General features: G+C 37.9%; 1 protein-coding gene across 6 annotated transcripts in view; it reads right to left on the bottom strand.

The window, feature by feature from the left end:
- LOC127426041 (disks large homolog 4-like) overlaps positions 1-19,920 on the bottom strand; it is a 201,325-nt gene that overhangs the window by 7,049 nt on the left and 174,356 nt on the right. For all 6 annotated transcript variants that reach the window (XM_051672537.1, XM_051672528.1, XM_051672513.1 and 3 more), the window contains 12 exons: positions 19,743-19,887; positions 19,190-19,328; positions 15,884-16,040; positions 13,064-13,166; positions 10,462-10,576; positions 7,054-7,230; positions 6,824-6,866; positions 5,189-5,219; positions 5,010-5,057; positions 2,734-2,835; positions 1,920-2,092; positions 1,721-1,833 (listed from right to left, as the gene is read on the bottom strand). In XM_051672537.1, the coding sequence (XP_051528497.1) occupies positions 1,721-1,833; positions 1,920-2,092; positions 2,734-2,835; positions 5,010-5,057; positions 5,189-5,219; positions 6,824-6,866; positions 7,054-7,230; positions 10,462-10,576; positions 13,064-13,166; positions 15,884-16,040; positions 19,190-19,328; positions 19,743-19,887 (1,346 nt within the window). The remainder of the gene's footprint in view (positions 1-1,720; positions 1,834-1,919; positions 2,093-2,733; positions 2,836-5,009; positions 5,058-5,188; positions 5,220-6,823; positions 6,867-7,053; positions 7,231-10,461; positions 10,577-13,063; positions 13,167-15,883; positions 16,041-19,189; positions 19,329-19,742; positions 19,888-19,920) is intronic.

The raw sequence follows: 19,920 nt of genomic DNA, 5'->3' as shown, positions 1-19,920 counted from the left end.
GGATATTCAATGACATTTTTTTTAGGTAGGGACATTATTTTATCCACCAGGAATTGATTGAATTGTGAAAAGTTGGCTTTCCATACCAGAATGGAACCAGACACGACTGTGCGTTTGAAGTGGATTGTGGAGAACTACTCCCCTCCTGAAATACCACCGGCACCTACTTTTAAGTTGGCTTTTTAAAGGTGCACTCAGTAACTTTTGTCTTTGTGTCATCTTGGACTTACACTGACACCTAGCGGCTTGGATGCAGCATCATTTAAAATCAATAGTTTTCAGTTTCAGAAGTTTAGTATTCACAGTCAGCCATGATTACTTTAATCAATGAGTGAAAGTGTCAAATAACAGGATGGTTACTGAGATTAAGCAAGTTGTATTCAGCTGGTCATGTGATTCTAACATGGCAGCCCCCATGTGTGGACCCTCTCCATGTAGAATAAAACAGCTTTTATAAGGTTACTGATATGACTGGAGTCTTACATTTACATTTATGCATTTGGCAGACATTTTTATCCAAAGCGACTCACTTATTACAGGAACAATCCCACCGGAGCAACCTGGAGTTAAGTGCCTTGCTCAAGTACACAATGGTGGTGGCTGTGGGGATCAAACCAGCAACCTTCTGACCAACCAGTTATGTGCTTTAGCTTCACTTCATTTTAATCTGAGTGGTCATGATTTCCTACATATATTGCAAAATTACAATTAATGTCTTTAGGAGTTCAACTTTTTTAATGAAGAAAACATTTATGCGTGCAGCTTTAATGTAACATTGAAGCTGAAAGTCAGGTTCACTAACAATAGCATCTTGACGTATTCCAATGGTAACGCTTTTTTTAAAATGTCGTTATTTGCTATTGTGTAATCTTCATTACATTAATGTTAACTGCCATTACATTTCTGCGTTAACTATTGGTAAAATCTTTAGAAAGGCTGCATTACATATTACAGCGACCTAAAACAATGCCAAAATAACATTAACCAATAACGTGGAGTTCTGGAAATCTTTTATACATTCTAGATAAACTTGTGCAGGTAAGTTTTTTTTTAAAAGACACAACAGATGTTCTTAGTTGACAGTTTATATGTAATTTGATTTGCTCATGCATCTTGCATTGTTTGCAAGAGTTATTCTACAATATGAATTTAAGCATGTATTATGGTGCAGTTCCTAAAAAAGTTACCAACCAAATGGTGAGTTGATTACTCCAACTCCGGTATTGTTTCTCCCTCACTAAACCATATAATATTTGTACGAATGAACAGAGGCAGAGCTACGGTCTATTAAGCTGGAAAATATTAGATTTTATTAGTAGTAGTAGTAGTAGTAGTAGTAATTGTAGTAATCTTTTTATTTTATTTTTTCTATTTAATTATCTTTTGATTTTATGTACATTTTACTTTTACTTTGGTTTATATTTATTCCTTACGCCCTCTTTTGGATTTAGGAGAGAATGTAGATTTAAAAATTTTTTGATCACTTGTGTCTTGTTGCTTTTTCCCCCTATATGAAATAATGTCTTTCAAAATGCGAATATGTAGTTAGAATTTTGGTAATATTTGAGTGAAAATTCAAATTTAGTTTCTTAGCCATGTTGACAACCCTAGAGACCAGAAACGTGTATTAAGAAGATTAATGAGGTCTCTTTTGATTTCATGTTGTCATTAAGCATTTGCATTTACAAAAAGGAGAGTGTTGTTGTTTGCAGTTACGTACAGGACGTTCTCCAGTGATTTGGGCCGTACGAAGATGGCAATTGGGTGGAGCTGTGCAGCCTGTAGCCTTCGAACAGCATTTGCGGACACATCCAGAATACAGTGCTTTCCCTGCTGCTCACAAACACACAGCAATATATACATTAAGACTTGCAAAGAGGATGCACATGTATTTGTTTTCTCCAGAACTATGTTCTAACCTGTTCAGCCACCTCTCGGACGCTCTGAACGCTGGTTCCATACAGGTGGCTGTTGTACTGGCCCGCTTCAATGAATCGATGGTTCTGAATGTCTTTCTCCATCTGTTCCCGTGACGACACAAAGTGATAGTCCCGCCCATCCACCTCATACTCCCGCTTGGGTCGTGTCGTATCTGGAAAAGAGTAATGATGTCATTTTGAGACAATTATATCAGTTACATTTAATGTCAGCACATGTCAGGTGCGTTCAAAATGGCTTATTTTGTTTGAGTTGATTAATACTTATCATAAGCAAAGTTTTTTTTTCTTTTTTTTTTTCTTTTTTTTCTAAAGGTTAAGATAAACTTTGATGTTAATGTAGTTGTAGTCTCAAGTTAACTATCAGCGTAAAGTCTTGTCCACATTACAGCTTATCCTGGCCAAGAACTGAGAGTGGAAGAAATCATCTGACAAACATTTTCTTTTTTTTTTACAAAATCAGACATAACCACAAAGAGCAAAGAGGCAGTGTTTGAATTATTTATTTTTTTTGTAAAAGTTAAAGTAACCCATGAGAAAAGTACTCAAGTAAAAGTATTAAAGTAGCTGATATTAAATGTACTTGCTGGTATTTGCAATTCCTGAAACGAATCATTCAGCTCACTTTGACCAACAAAAGAACGATTGGACACTAGTACCGAGCTGTATTATTTTGTGTGGTTTGCCTTCACCAAAATTATAAATGGGTCTGGAGAAAAAGTGTTCATTTTCTTTACAAAATTTTGTGTTATGGCTGACAGTAATATACTGAGTTGATATACAGTACAGTACTTACGAGGCACACAAGAGCCGAATTTATCTGGGAACTCAGAGAGAAGGTCATCATTCACTCTGTCCTTCACTGGACCCAGAATAATGATTGGCCTCGCGTAGTGCACTACAGAGAAGGACAAAGACAGAGACTATATTGGTACATATACTAGAAGACAAAGCAAAAATGGAATGAAGGAGTGAGAAAGTAAGTGGCTCTATTCCAAACCCTAGTGAGCTCCTACCTAGACAGTAGGGGTGTAACGGTTTATCGTGGCACGATGCATCGCGATTCAAAAATGTGTCGATGCGCATCGTGGAGATGGGACGGTTTTTATTTATTTTTTGTATTATTTTAGCGTCTGTTCTATCCAATACACGCGAAATCCTACGCCTACGTAACGCAACCATACAAATGGAAATCACTTCATTGGCACAAGAAGCTCTAAAATACTATTGCACACTAGTAGACAAAGGTGTGGTACAATGTCGATGAGTTTCGGCTGAAAGTGAATCCAACAGTGGAAAGAGAGACACGCCTTTTCAGCGCGAGGGATCGAATGTCCGTTTAAAGCGCGAGACTGATCTGCTCTGACAGCGTGAGAGAAAATGAAAGTTTACAGAGGTTTATTGAGAGAGCCATATTAATCTATTTTATATAATGCCTCAAATGTAATGTCTAATTTGATTTCATCAGTAAATTATTATTATTTAACTGGATAAGCATGCACTTACATTAACTATGTATTTTTTAAAAGAATATTTAAAAAAATTAAATTTTAATTTAAAATATTTTCAATGTTTTTAATCAATGACAGTGTGTAAGCAGTATACAGTATGTATCTGACATAATTCTGTATTTTCCGTAAGCAGAATAATTAGCTAATATTTACATTTGGTGTTACCATTGCCCTGTTCTGGGCAGATTTTTAGTCCCAGTACTTTTAGCTACATTTTTAAGGAAACAAACTGTTTTGCATATGTCTATAAAGTAATAATAATAATAAAAACTTTCAATCTTAAAGGTGCACTCAGCGATTCCTGAGAAACACTGTTGATATTCAAACTCAACTGCCAAAACAAACACACCCCTCCCTTCAGTGCTCCTTTGGAAGCTCCGCCCCCCAAATTTTACGCACACCAGCTCCAGACACTCACATCCTGCTACCAAATCTAACATCACAAAAACAGCATATATGGGTTCTGTGAAACATAGTAAAATTTATGTTACCCACCTATCGAGAAGAAAAAGAGCAACTTCTGCATCCGTCTTCAAGCCTTTTACCTCTCTGAGGTCTCTCCACCGCTGAAAAGCCTCTCCGATGTTGACGTGGCTCCTAGCCCTAAACTTATCATAATCCTTCTTTTTTCAGTTTATATTCGTCTGACCTTTTTCTCTTGGTCTATTTCTCAGCCATTTGTCCTCCTTGGAGTTTAGAAAGTTCGCATCAGCCAGATTTGCCATCGCTCTTCGAATTAATTTCCCTCTCGCTCTGCCCCCACCCCCCCACCCTGTGCACGTGCAAGACCCACCCCCTGTTGCTGATTTGCTGGAGCTGTGTTGTGTGGATTGGTCTGATCCACTTTGTTTTTGTCCCATTTACAGAGCCAGGGCTGTGTACAAATGCTAGATTTTTTTTTCAGCCCACCCACAGAACGGACAGCTAGCAGACTGTGAGGAGATATTTGCAGAATTTGACAAAAAGTGTATTGGATTAGAATTACTGAGTGCACCTTTAACTTTTCTTGATGCAGTCTTAGTTTAAAGAATCATGAAACGAACCGAACTGTGAGTTCAGTATCGTGAACCGAACCGAATCGTGAGATGAGTGAACAGTTACATACCTACTAGACAGTGTTTACAGAAAAATTAAGCTGCCTTATAAATTACCATGCCTTGGCCAAATTTTAACACCTCATTGTGGCAAGCTCAGTGCAAGTTTTTAGCCAAGATAGCGGATTAAATGGAGGGAAACGTCCATTTTAAAACTATTAATTCAGTAGTGAAAAGGACTGACTGAAAATAGTTCCATACAATTATAAAAGTGAACTATTGTACCCAATATTTATTGTTTGTGTTATTAGAGTATCAAGTTGTTAGCTTAGCAGTTTGCTAACATCAGACTCTATTGGAATCTATTGTGAGTGCTAGTGAATTCTCACGTGTACTTAAGTTGCTGCCTATTTCTATTCAGTCACTTATCAAGTTCCATTTCAACTAGGATTCCTATGTAGACAGCAAGGCAGCTCACTAGGGTTTAAAACAGGGTATAAATGACACATCATGTTGCATTCTCTAACCTTCCACTTGCGCAACTGTCTCATAACTGTGCACTGGATCTTCCCTTGCTGAAAGAAAGCACATACACATGCATCAATTTATTTCTGATAAATACATATGACAAAAAAATATAAACATTTCTATGAGTATTTAAGGCTGTTTTGTGCTGTACGCAATCAAACGTTTAGATGTTACTCACCCAGTGAGCCTGTACTGTCTCGACTTCGGTCCTAAGGTAAATGCAAATGGGACAATGCTTATCAAATTGCAATAGAGTTTAAAAGAAAACATAGTCTAGTTATATCATTATTTATCCTGGCTTACAGGGGTTAATGTCCTAAAGCTATAGAATTTTTAAAGCAGAGACATTGAGGGAGGAATTCCATAAGAATTAATTGCGCCCGGTAAAAGCGCCAGTTATCACTTAAGGAATTATGCAGATCAGGAAATGATGCAAACACGCCCACAGAATCGCTGCACAATACAGTTTGCATGCACAATTCTGATCTTGCTGGCCGATTCTGAGTGCCATCTAGGGAAGGATGCAGCAGACCACCGTAATCTACACACTTTGGACTGAAGAGCATTAATTACTGTGATCCAGACTGTGATCATCTCTTTAACATGCCGAAAGTGTGCTTGACTACACCGCACATCTGGATACGTGCCAGGTAATAACACTCTTCAAAATCATTTCATCCTTATTTTGATGAATTATGTACACAAACATCTTTTTTTAAATAAAATCACCTGCTTTCATTTGGCAGTAATGGCACGATCTAAATTGCAGCAGGCTCGCGGACACATTTTTGTTTGCTGTTTACAGAGTCTAGAGCTGTCACAGAGACAGGTGAGATATCTTACGACACTTATTTCGGTAATACCTCTCAGGGAGTAGGACATTTTTTTGCATACCTTTCCATGAAAAAAATGTTCTCACAGCACCTTTAATTTAAATACTCACAGCGCAGCACAATTTCAGTGCTCAATGCGCCTGTTTAAACTAGACTGTGGGCGATTAGGGAATAAGATGCAGTTTTTTGCGCTAAAATACCACGTCATTTTTCTGTGAATTCGGCCCTGTGTTTACATGCACAAGAATATTCTGAAATTAATCAGAATGTGGCCATATTCCGGTTATGTACGCATCATGTAAACACGATAGCCTGCTTACAACCTGATTAAAAATAAATTCCAGTTACTAGAAATTTGGAGAAAACATATGGCTGTAGTAATTACATTTAAATAATTATAGGAACCTTATCCTGAATATAGACTGTAACAGAAATTTATACGAAAAAAGGTGTGGATATTACATGATAGTGCAGTCTATTACTTCTTGAAGAGAATTCCTGAAAAAGAATGCTTGTGTTTTATTCGGATTATGCTGATAACTATGTATAGAGGAATATTCCCGTAGCTCTAAAGCATGTAAACCTCTTTGGAATGAAGGCTTAATCAGAATATCGACCTTAATCGGAAAATGATGTGCATGTAATATGGCCACTGAGTGTCTCAATAACAGCAATGTGTATGTGCTGAAAATGGATGTGTTTGTGAGTGTAGTAATCTGTATCTACAGTAAAACTGCACTGCAACACACTGCGGGCAGTACAAGCTCATGATGCTCAGAGGAGTCAATGCTTTAATAGAACAACTCCCTGTTAGACTCCCATGGGCTGTACACATACACCAGAGCTAGTCTAAACCAGACCCTGATTATAGAGAAATCATACAAATCTCCTCAGGAGACAAGCCAAATGTTTTGGAGTAATTCAGACAAAATAAGGTGTCTGGCCCAGTGCAGTTGTTTGTGTTTTATAAGGCAGCTTACCCTTTCTTTTGACTTCAACCGCGACCACTCTTTTCTCTCAACCCTGGAAGAGAAAATGGTTTGAATGAATAACAAGAGATAAAAATCAGGATGGAAATGTCACTCAGGCAATTTTTATTTGTACACCCCCCAAAAATAAAATGATTGGTGCTCGAGTGCTGTAAGGGCACTGAAGACTGGAGGTAAAAGTGTCTCGGAATACAGAGGAGAAAACAAACACACACACACACCTTCTCTTGCTTGGAATGAAGCCGACCTCCTCCTCATCGCCCTGTGGGCTGACTCTGCAGGCCTGCCACCACTCCTCATCTCCACAGTCCAGAACATGCAGCACATCTCCAAACCTGAAGCCCACAGCCTGACTCAAGAAACCACAGTCTGCTGTCTTATCATAGTCAAACAGAGCCCTGCCCAGAGAAACAGACGGAGACCATTAGATATGGAATAAAGAGAAGATAAAGAAGGTCTGTAACAAAGTTCATAAAAGTTACTTTTCTCCCAATTTGGAATGCCCAATTCCCACTACTTAGAAGGTCCTCGTGGTGGCGTGGTTACTCACCTCAATCCAGGTGGCGGAGGACAAGTCTCTGTTGCCTCCACTTCTGAGACAGTCAATCCGCGCCTCTTATCACGTGGCTCGTTGTGCATGACACCGCGGAGACTCACAGCGTGTGGAGGCTCATGCTATTCTCCGCGATCCATGCACAACTTACCACGTGCCCCATTGAGAGCGAGAACCCCTAATCTTGACCACAAAGAGGTTACGCCATGTGACTCTACCCTCCTTTGCAACCGGACCAATTTGGTTGCTTAGGAGACCTGGCTGGAGTCACTCAGCACACCCTGGATTCGAACTTGTGACTCCAGGGGTGGTAGTCAGCATCAATACTCGCTGAGCTACCCAGGCCCCCAGCTTTTTATTTTATTTTATGAAAATAAATACAATTAGAACTATAAATATAAAATATAAAAAATATTTAAACTGCTGTAGTTGTAGCAGAAATTAATTATATAACTATATAATATATAATTATATAACTCCTTGAAGATACATTTATTAGAGCTATATTTCTAATTTAATATTATTTAGTATGAATATACCACATTTCTGCCAAAATACCATAGTTGATACCGTCAGTGTATAGTAAATCCATGGTCATTTTTTGGTAAGGGCGGTGATGTGTGTATTGAAAAGCCTTCTAATTTATGTCTATGCATGGCACAATGTTTTGACCTGTTTGCCTTGTCCATGCTGTTTAGAATGTCGGGCTGTTAAATAAGATTTTAAACTACACATTTGGGGTTTTCATTTGGTTTTGCAACAGAGAATTCTGTCCTGAATTTAAATGGGTTCCTGCACCGTGTTTCCCACTGGTTCTTGCAGCGCTGTTTATAATGACTGCGCCGCGCGGTCGAGCGCTTGAGATTGGTTGCCGAGTAAACGTACCTGCTCTGTGCTCGTTTTGCTCAGTCCATTGAGCCATGCTGATAATTGATTTGGGTAGCACTGTTTTGTTCCACTGATGAAGTACTTGCTGTTTGATGTTTCTCATATGTAACAAAAAACTGTAGTGTGCAATCACAAGGAATTTTTTTTTTTTTGATGATGATACGAGAAACAAGTGCACACAGAACATTACAGTGAGACAGAATATAAAATAAGGTAAGAGTATAAATAGGCATACAAATAATGGGGGGGAGTGCGGGGGGATTTCTCCTGAAATCCACTATCATCTCCACTGTTTTGAGTTTGTTCAGCTCAAGGTTGTTGTGACCGTACCAGACAGCCAGCTGTTCAACCTCCCGTCTGTATGCAGACTCGTCACTGTCGCGGATGAAACTTCAGGAGCTTGACAGTGGGGTCCTTTGCAGTGCAGTCATTCATGTACAGGGAGAATAGCAGTGGAGAGAGAACACATCCCTGAGGAGCACCAGTTCTAACAGTGAGGGTTCCAGATGTGAGTTTACCCAGTCTCACTAGCTGCTGCCTATCTGTCAGAAAGCTGGTTCCAGGAGGTGCTGGTATGTGTAAAGTGAAGATCAGATCAGGGGAGGGGTGAGAGACTGGGCTTTTCAAACCTGCAGTAAAACACATTCAGTTCATCAGACATTAGTTTATGAGAGGGAGGTGTCTTGTACTTGGTGATGCTTTTCAGGCCTTTCCACACAGATGCAGGATCATTGGCTGAAAACTGGTTTTTCAGAGTAGTCCTAAAGCTGCACTTGGGACAGAGCGATATGCATCTTTTACAGTGGTGTAGCAGTGGTTCAGTATATTTCTGTCTCTGGTGGGGCATGTGATGTGTTGTTTGTATTTTGACAGTTCACGGGTGAGGTTAGCTTTATTAAAATCTCCCAGAATAATGATATATGAGTCTGGGTATTGTTGCTCCATGTCTGTGATGTGATCAGCCAGCTGTTGCAACGCTGCGTTCACGCATGCTTGTGGTGGGATGTAAAAACTCACCAGAATTAACGAGGAAAACTCCCGCAGCGAGTAGAAAGGCTTACAGTTGATGAAGAGCACTTCTAAATTAGACCAGCACATCTTCTTCAACGCTGTTAGATCTGTACACCAACTTTCGTTGATGTAAAAGCATATTCCACCACCTCTCATTTTCCCCGATGATTCCGCAATGCGATCCGCTCTGAACAGTTGGAAGCCTGGCAGATGAAACGCGCCGTCCGGGATGGCTTCATTCATCCAGGTTTCCGTGAAACACAGAGTAGGGGAGTTAAAAAAGTCCTTATTTGTTTGAGTGAGCAGAAGCAATTTGGCCGTTTTGTTTGCGAGAGAGCGGACATTCGGCAGATGAATACTCGACAGCAGAGTCCTAAAGTCATGTTGACGAAGCTTCATAAGCACGTCATTTTGATCGCTTGTAGAGCACCGCTGCGCCTCCAACTAAGATGTCTAATAAAACGTCTGAATAATCAAACACCGGCAAAAAATTATCAGGTATGCTCCGCCGAATATTCAACAGTTCATCCCTGGTGAAACTGATCGGGAAAGAGTGACAAAAACATGACAAACAAACAAAAGTAACAAAAAATGCTAGAGAGCTCAACACCGAAGCAGCCATCTGTGGCGCCATCTTGAATGTATGGCGTTGGCCAACTTTGTAGTTGCACCAGTGTGACCTCAAACTAAATTTAGTCACATCTGCAGGTAGAAAATGTAGCAAAATGCAACCATTTAGTTGCAGTCTGGAGCCCTGTATCTTTTTGCTGTCTGATCAAAACATTATTCCAGAAGAAATGTTAAAAATTGCTGTTGATATTGTTTCTAGTTTAGTACATTTTGTTTACATTTGCATACTGTGCATAGTATACATACTGCATACTGCAGAAATTGTATAAGTAAAATGACTATGCTATTATAAACATAGTCTTAAGTTAGTGTAGAGAGGACAGGAAATGATGGGGAAAATGTTGCAAGGTCATATTTGAACTAAATCTCCATCATTAGCACCACAGCCCAATGTGCTGAAACATGTTCGCTAACTACGAAGTCATGGCTCCAACAACATTCAATTTTATGTGTAGCAAAAAATTATCAATGAATAGCAGGCAGTGAGATTTGTGTATTTGTGTTTTCATTGTGCATGCGTGTGTGTGTGTTTGTGTTGTATGTTTACCTGATATAGAATCCTCTTTTTGGGTTACTACGTAAGGTTGTGGTTCCAGAGCCCATACTGCTGTTCATTAACTGCTCTCTCAGGTCATGAATCTTTGCCTCAAATCGACTGTACTCTTCACAAACAAACAAACATTATCAAACAGAGAACAAGTGCTACATCATCAAAATATAATCATTTGAGCTGGTTTAGACAGTAATGTGCTCTGTATGTATACAGGCAGTCCAAAATTAACTTTTAGTCACACCTACAAATGAATTGAGAAATTCTACAAACCATAAATATGAAGATAAAAAACTCGATTTCAACTGAATTGCTTGGCTGTTTCTGTATATTTCTAATACTGTATAAATAGAGCATGCCATTGTCTCATTTGTAGTGGTCGACCGATATGGGTTTTTTAATGGCTGATGCCAATATCCAGAGAGCAGAGTGGCCGATAGGCCGATACAATTTCGATATATCACACAATTTAATATAGTATAACATAAATGTAAAATTGCTAAACAATAAATAAACTTTTATTTAGCTCTGTATTTACTCAATTTCACACAAAACTTTAACTTTGTAAAAAAAAAATTAAGAATATGACATAGAGAATATGACATTTACTTATAGTGCAGGTGAAGCGCTTTTACTTTGAAGTTGCACTCGCATGCTCGTGCGGATCCAGCGCAAGCTGCAATCTGCTGACAGTTTAAATGGGCTGAATCACCTGCTTGGATTGTCACAAACTGACCATCATGATTTGTGAATTAGAGGAACATTTGATCCTAATCTTGAAGTTTTGATTCTGGTTGATTGGATATGCACTTCAGAGGAAGATATTAGAAGAGCGCTCGATGGGAAGAAACAGCTGGATTTTCGTGAGGTTCGTGAATTACATCTGTTTAAATGAGACATCTGCATATTTGCAGACAGTATATGATATTAGTTTAATTGATATTTGCCTTTTTATCATTAGACAAGAAAGTTAAAAGTTACAGGGAAATGTTGAGGAGAGGCTGACAGAAAACCTGCTTTAGAGGAAGATGATCACACACAGGACACTGGATTTGCTCAAGTTTTGTGAGGTTTGTTAATTACATCTGTTTAAATGAGATATCCACATATTTGCAGACAGTATATGATTTTAGTTTAATTGATATTTGCCTTTTTTATCATTAGACAAGACAGTTAAAAGTTAAAGGGAATGTTTGAGGAGAAAGAGGGAGAGTGAAACACGCGAGCACTTTAATTTTATGAGCTCAGGCGCATCTATGCGGCTCTAATATGCGGATCGTTTAAATGACACTGTGTTGCGCTATTATTGTAGTAACGTGATGGCACGTAACAAAAAACAAAAAAAAAACTGTGATTGGCCGTTTACATGTCTCAGATGCTTAATATGCAAGCAGGCGACTCTCAACGCCCTCGTGGCTCTAAGAAAAAAAAATCGTCCAAACAGGAAAATTTGCAGGAACACTACTCATTTGCTAAATCATATTCAAGCCTGTCACGCAGTGAAACACCACCTGTCACACAAACATTGAGACTCGCTTTTGTTCCCCAGATTTTGGTTTTGAAAGCTTAGCTGTATAATGTGTCTCCACATGGAGTTCTGGAGTTGTGACAAAACAAAAGGAAAAACTCCTTGCAAACCTTCTGTGCAAAAAAGGTGTTGGAAGATGTGTGACAGTTACTCAGCTTTCTTAAGCAGACCCTTCACAACAGATACAGACAAACAAAAACTAAAAAACTACTAGCCAACTGTTTAAAGGAATAGTTCACCCAAAAATGAAAATTCTCTCAACATTTACTCACCCTCATGCCATCCCAGATGTGTATGACTTTCTTTCTTCTGCAGAACACAAACAAAGATTTTTAGAATATCTCAGCTCTGTAGGTCCATACAATGCAAGTGAATGTTGACCAAAACTTTGAAGCTCCAAAAAAACACAAAGGCAGCATAAGTGTAATCCATACGACTCCAGTGGTTTAATCAGTGTCTTCTGAAGCGATCCAAAAGATTCTGAGTGAGAACAGACAAAAATACAACTCTCTTTTCACTATAAATCTTGACATTAGTAGTCTCCTTGGCAATTATGATTTCCAACTACATTACACTTCCTATAGTGTCATCTAGCGCTCTGCCCACGCGTCAAGCACTAGGAAGTGTAATCGAGCTTGAAATCATGATCGTGCAGAGAGTCTGCATTGGCAAGATGAACAATTATTTTTTTGGTCTGTTCTCACCCAAAATCGTTTGGATCGCTTCAGAAGACATTGATTAAACCACTGAGTCGTATAGATTACATTTATGCTGCCTTTATGTGTCTTATTTTGGAGATTCAAAGTTTTGGTCACCATCCACTTGCATTGTATGGACCTACAGAGCTGAGATATTCTTCTAAAAATCTTCATTTGTGTAAAGCAGAAGAAAGTCGTACACATCTGGGATGGCATGAGGGTGAGTAAATGATGAGAGAATTTTCATTTTTGGGTGAAATATCCCTTTAACTACTCTCCAATGCTAATCTTTACTCAAATTTGGTACTTGAGTGTTAATTTTGGACCCTGCGTGTGGGATTGTCCAGACAAATGTATGAGTGTTTGTTGTTACCTTCTGGTCTATACTGGGCGATGATGGTGACCGTTTGCCCAGCATTCTTTAAAGCAGCCGCTGCTTGTTCATGCGTAGCTGCTCGCAAATCCACACCATTCACCTGACAAACACATGCACTTCATTATAATTACATAACTACAGCATTATCGTAACAGCAAATCTGCTGCACTGGCTCCTACCAAATTTCATTTTCTCCCCAAATTGCCATTACTGTAATGTGAAAAAATCGTCTTTACTATAACACAGTAATTAAAATCATCCTGACTAGACAAATTAATTTTTAATAAAACAACTGCATACATTTAACTCTACAAATACTAATATTTAATTAACAAATACTACCATCATATTTGGAATCACCATGATAGTTAAATTTTTTTTTGATGCTTTAAATTGATCAAGAATTACAGTGAAGACATTTATAATGTTAAAAACGACTATTTCTATTTCAATAAATGCTATATACTTCAAACTTTCTGTTCATCCAAGAATCCTCCACTTACACCAAACTTAGGCAGTCTAGCTGTCAGTTTATAAAGATGTTCAGATGAAGTTGCATCCCATGCTTTCTATAGCATTTCCTAAAGATGTAATTGGTTTGTAGGACACTTTTGTCAGACCTTATGATCAGAATTTTCTAACAGCTGCTCAACACTTCAAATTTTGACTCATCCATCCATAATATTTCTAATCATTCACTATCCAGTCTTTAATTTCTTTTGCCTATTCTACCCCTTTCTTCTTATTTGCCAGTGTCAGATGTGGCTTTTTCTTTAAATCTCTGTCTAAAAGGCCAGCATCACAGAGTCTTCTCTTCACTGTTGCATTCTGCATGTACTGGTCATTGAAGCCACCAGTTTAGGACCTGTGAGGGGTCTGTTTCTCAAACTAGAGACTCTGATGTACTTGTCCTCTTGTTGCTGTGTTGTTATCCGCTTCTCTCTACATCCTGGTCAGATCCAGTTAAAAAAAAATTCTTTCACTTCAGGGCTGAAATGTGGCTGTCATCATGGGCAAAAATTTAATTTTAAAACATAATGGCTATAAAATTGCAAGTTCAAACAGTTATAATAATATTAAACATTGTAATGTTTTTAGCAGTAATTTATTACAATTTAATGCATCCTTGGAGAACAGAATCATCAATTTCCTTTAAGAACAAAAATGTCTAAGCAATTCCAAACGTTTGAATGGCAGTGTATATTTAAAGTTGTTCTTTACATTTAAATGCTAATAAATATTTTCTTAAATATTTACTTAAATATACATCTTGGTAGTAGTATATAAATAATACACAATTATATTTACAGCAATGAGAATAATTGTCATGGAAATAATGTCACAATGCAAAACCTAATGGTCCTAAATGTCTAAGATGCCTAATTGTCACAGTTAATTATACTCAATCTAAAATTATGATGATCGACATACATAATACAGTGGCAAGAAAAAGTATGTGAACCCTCTGGAATTACCTGCATTTATTAATAAATTTGTCTTAAAATCATGTTTGATCTTCATCCAAGTTACAATAATGAACAAACACAATCTGTTTTAACTAATAAAACACATATTTTATACTGTTGTACATACTGAATACCTAATTCAAACGTCCACAGTGTAGGTTGGAAAACGTATGTGAACCCCTAGGCTAATGATGTCAAAAGCTAATTAGAGTCAAGAGTTGGAAAAACTGGCATCCAGTTAATGAAACGAGATTGGAGGTGTGGGTTAGAGCTATACTTTGACTAATAAAAAGCACTCAGATATTTTGAGTTTGCTATTCACAAGAAGCATCTGCTGACGTAGACCATGTCTCACAAAAAAGAGATCTCAGAAGACCTACAATCAAGAATTGTTGCTTTGCATAAAGCTGTAAAGGGTTACAAAGTTATCTTTGAAGAGCTTAGATATTAATCTGTCCACAGTTAGACAAATTGTCTATAAATGGAGACGATTTATTACTATGGCTACTCTCTCTAGAAGTGGCCGTCCAGCCAAGATGACTTAAAGGGCACACCACAGAATGCTCAATGCGGTAAAAAATAAGAATCCTTGAGTGACAGCTAAAGACTTGAAGGAATCACTGTAAATGGTTGACATCTCTGTTCATAAGTCTACTATACAGAAAACATTAAACAAGCATGGTGTCCATGGCAGGACACCATGAAGGAAGCCACTGCTTTCCAACAAAAACATTGCTGCACACCTGAAGTTTGCCAAAGACTGCCTTGACACTCCACAACGCTACTGGGAAAATGTTTTGTGGACTGATGAAACTAAGGTTGAATTGTTTGGGAAGAACATGCAGCACTACATATGGCATTAAATGGGCACCACATACCAACATGAAAACATCATCCCAACGGTGAAGTACGGTGGAGGGAGCATCATGATTTGGGGCTACTTCGGAGCCTGGACCGCTTACCATCATCGAAGGAACAATTAATTCCCAAGTTTATCAAGATATCCTATAGGATAATGTCAGGATCATCCAGTTATTAAATCCAAGGGGTTCACTTACTTTTTCCATAGCACTGTGAATGTTTAATGGGATGTGTTCAATAAAGACATGAAAGATTATAATTATTTGTGTGTTGTTACCTTAAGCACTTTGTGTTTGTCTATACTTCATAATTCATAATTCAGCAGCTGGCTGTTTGAATATTCTTGAAATGTCTTTACTCTTCTAGTATGCTCATGAATGAATCTGTTCTGCATATATCTGCACAAGATTTCTCACAGGTCCAGTTTCATACTGAAAATCAGTGTTGTTTATACATGTGTACAAGTGTGTATTTGTTTGCATCTTCTCACACTCAGAATCTGATCTCCCTTGCGGAGTTCTCCGCTCAGATCCGCAGGGCCCCCTGCCAGGATGAAAGAGATGAAGATTCCCTCACCATCCTCCCCTCCAACTATATTAAAGCCCAAACCCGTTGATCCTCTGTGGATCACAACACGCCTCGGGTCCCTGAGAACAAAGAAAGAAAAACAAAATAACAGAAAATGAAGATACAATGTAAAATATTACCAGGATTTTACAAGACTTGGGGCTCTATTTTCATACCTGTGTTAGGTGCAAGGCTATGCACAATGACCGTGCGTTAGGTCTTATTTAATTTGCATGAGAATGCTAATACAAAGTAAAATTTTTGTGCCTGGGAAACGTGCAACTGAGCATGTATTTGCAAAACTATATGCTATAATTTGCTATTTTTGTGAGAAATAGCTCTTTGCTCTTAGTCCTGTCAATTAGTCCTGACTAGCACTACCTTTTCCATGCGTATATAAAGAGTGTGCCATAGAGGTACACATTACCTTCAAAAAGGACACAGTTAATGCTCAAATTAATGTAAGACACAATTGGTCTATATTTCTACTGTCTTCTAATGTATTGCATACAGTCCATTTACACTAGTTTATGTAGGGCTTTACACTGTCTACATTCATATTGTTTGCACTTTATGCGCACAATTTCTCTAACCCACATAAGCCAAGGCTTAGCGCATGCTTGCACGAAAATATAAAAACTTCATGGTCATGCCCACTGTGCACTGTGCTTAACCTCTTCAACTCTGCAGACTCAGTCTCAGTATATACTATATAGCGAAAAAAGTTTACGCTTAAAAAGTCTCCGAATACAAAAGTTAGATATATGGAGTATCGTTTGAAAGCTTAGAATCTGAACTTTTCATAGATAACCATCACTTCTACATTTATGTTACATAAAATAACAAAATAAAGCCTGAAATCATTCACGTGGCAAATCAGCGCTACCTAGAAGTTATGTGGTAAAAATATTAATTTGATATAAAAGTCTTTCAAATAGCACTAAAAAAGACAAATCTTTTATCAAATGAAAGCTCACATTCTCAGGAATGCGACTGTACAGTTTATTTTGTTGCCCTAATACCACAGTTTAAAAGATTTTCAAAAGAATCACAAAGTGAAATATGATTTCTGTAAGACATCAAAATCAAAACGTCTCTTTTATGCACAATGCCCCAAATAGCCAAAAACTTGATTTCTTTATTTTCTTTTTTTTACCTTAGGCAAGATTTTACTTCTTTGTGAGCTTGCTTTTGTGAATAATCCAATGTTATGTCTTAGATGTCCAGAACAAAATATGCAATCCAGCAGGAATGCATAATTAAAAAATAATCAGAAATATATGTTATCGACTGTTGATGATAAAATGTTATACATCATCAAAGAGGAGGGTCTCAGGTTTCTGATGACACTGAGAATGAGCTTCTAGTCCACTCAGAGGCCGAGACTTTCGATGAAACAATGGAGGAGGTGCATGAACTGAAAGTTAGACTGAATGTCTATGGACGAACACATCTGTAAGGGCTAAAAAGTGTTAGAGCGCCACCTACATTTCAGACTGGCATTTTGTAAAGGAAGGTGATAGAGGAAAAATAATTTTTTCTAGTACTTTCTGCCATCTAGTGGAATAAAATTAGACTTTTCAGAGAGAGATGGAGTGAAAGAACCAAAATTACAAATGTAGAAAAAAATACGATAAAAAAAAAAAAAATCTATTCATCATAATATTGTAAACATCTACAATATTATTTATGAATAATTGGAGTCTCTTTTATTTTTATTTGACCAATTAGACCAATTTTGGAGTTGAAGAAGTTAAGAGCTCCTACACACTTGAGCTTACGCTGCATCAGAGAACACTGCGAATGCACTGATTTCAATGGGGATGGTGCGTTGGAAGGACGGAGAGGGAAAACGCAAGGGTTTGCGATAGTGATGCTCCGACATGTGACCAAAAGTTTAGAGAATTTCAACTTTTGCTGCAATGCACTCTGACATAGGCATGCATTGATTAATGAGAATCTCGGAAAGGCAGGACTAGCTGCACTATAAAATCGAAAAAACATGGCGGACAAACTTATGCAAGCTCTGTACTTATTCCCTATCCTTTATTATTTTTCTCTACCAGGCTAAAAGTTAGTAATTGTAGAGAGAGAGCCTGGAGAAGTGTTTCAATGTTTACTGGTACATTGTTGAAAATATTCATGTTAAATAGCCATCTCTATCCGTGATCGCCACTGGATTGCTGCTTGTTTTCCAACTGAACCACCTCTTCCCTCTATGGTACATGCATTCCAAATGGACCTTTTGCATTCCCATGCGTCAAACACTCCGTCTGAGCTTTCCCTAGTGTGTAGGCACCCTAAAACATAGCAATCTTAAAATAAGGCCCTTAATATTTTGCAATGGAATACTGTATTTAGAATTAGTCTGCGAAATTGATGCTCGCTAAGCCATGTTCTATTGTAACACAGCATATTACTTGAAATATAACTGGACTGCACTGCATTATGGGATATGATTTCAACCGAAATGAAAAATGGCATCACATTGCCAACCCAGATATGGTAAGTAATTCAATGGCATTTATGTTAGCAATCTAGCATGTTAAATATTTTTTAAGATGATAATGTATTTAAGTTGATAAATTTGAAATGAGTTGTAATTAAATAAATACGACTAGCTAGTTAACTAACATTGTACCTTTTTATCCTGTTCCCTAAAGACTAGCTGAAAAATGGTGTAAAAATCAAGCCCAGCCAACAGATCTGCTTTGTAGTTATTTGTGGCGAAAAGGCTGGGGAATGTATTTTTCCAATGCACTCAAATTAAATTCGTTTTTTTAAGTAAACAATACAATGACTAAATCCTTTGAGTCATAAATATGAACACTATTGTTGTAACGATATATCTTCAAGTCAAACATCAATCAAGGATTATGGCAGACTGATTTTTTGAAGGTTTGAATACGTGGGCTAATAATAGCTAGCCTAGCATCACAGGAGGTAACATCACAAAATGATTCCAGAGAGCGCACGAGAGCATCGGTTTCTAAAAATAAATAACGTATCTAAATAGTGTAGCGATATCCTGAGAAAATATTTCTTCTTGTAGACCTTCTGACTTGCGTTAAGAGTCTTTAATCAAGTTAAATTCTTTTTTTATTTTTTTTTTTTTTACTTAAGTGTGACCGAGTTTCCATCTCTGCTGACAATGAAATGTTTTATTTTTCCAAGGTGACGGAACTCTGTTTTGAACCCTCTGTTGAATCACTGTCATTGAGTGCTTTACCTGGGTAAGTCATCATCTCCCAGCATGCCATGCAGCACAGGAGAAAAGCGGCTTGGTGAGGTGGGAGTGAGGGCTTGTGGGTAATCTGAACCAAGGAAGTTTGGATGTCCAAGATCCATGTCCAGCTGCGGAGAGTACGCTGGAGTGTAAACACAAAATCATCATGACCAAAGATCCAACAGTTCATATTGGCCGGCTTCTAAGTAACTTCTGGAAGGCAGGTACAGGTTTGTATCTGTTTGCCAGGAAACACTGCTTTGTTTGCAGTGTTATAGCAGTTTATTACTTTGGAAGGAAACTCTGACCCCAGTCTATGCGAATCTTACACAAATCACCTTGGTGGTGTTTATTCTACCTTTGGCGGAGAATATTATTATATGAACAAGCTATTGCTTTGCTGCATGCTTGTTGCTTATTGAGTAGCATTGATTTCATATACTTTTTTGACTTTTTGAGAGACTTCATTTCATGCCATCAATGTACACACTATTTGTAGAAATTGTTTTATTATACCATATTCACATAACTTAGATGTACAGTTTTATATACTTACTGCTTGTGAGGTCTGGAGGGTTGTAGTTGTTGGTAAGGTACAGGTTATTTGGCTTTGCCACTCTGAGATAGACCACCTCTGCTGTGTTCTTCAGGGCCCCCACTGCATCCTCATGCATCACATCTTCTAAACACACATTGTTCACCTGCAATTTACATTACAGGCAGATACTGAGATT

The sequence above is a fragment of the Myxocyprinus asiaticus genome, chromosome 3, assembly GCF_019703515.2.
Source record: "Myxocyprinus asiaticus isolate MX2 ecotype Aquarium Trade chromosome 3, UBuf_Myxa_2, whole genome shotgun sequence".
NCBI classification, from domain to species: domain Eukaryota; kingdom Metazoa; phylum Chordata; class Actinopteri; order Cypriniformes; family Catostomidae; genus Myxocyprinus; species Myxocyprinus asiaticus.
This window is presented reverse-complemented; position numbering and strand designations above follow the sequence as displayed.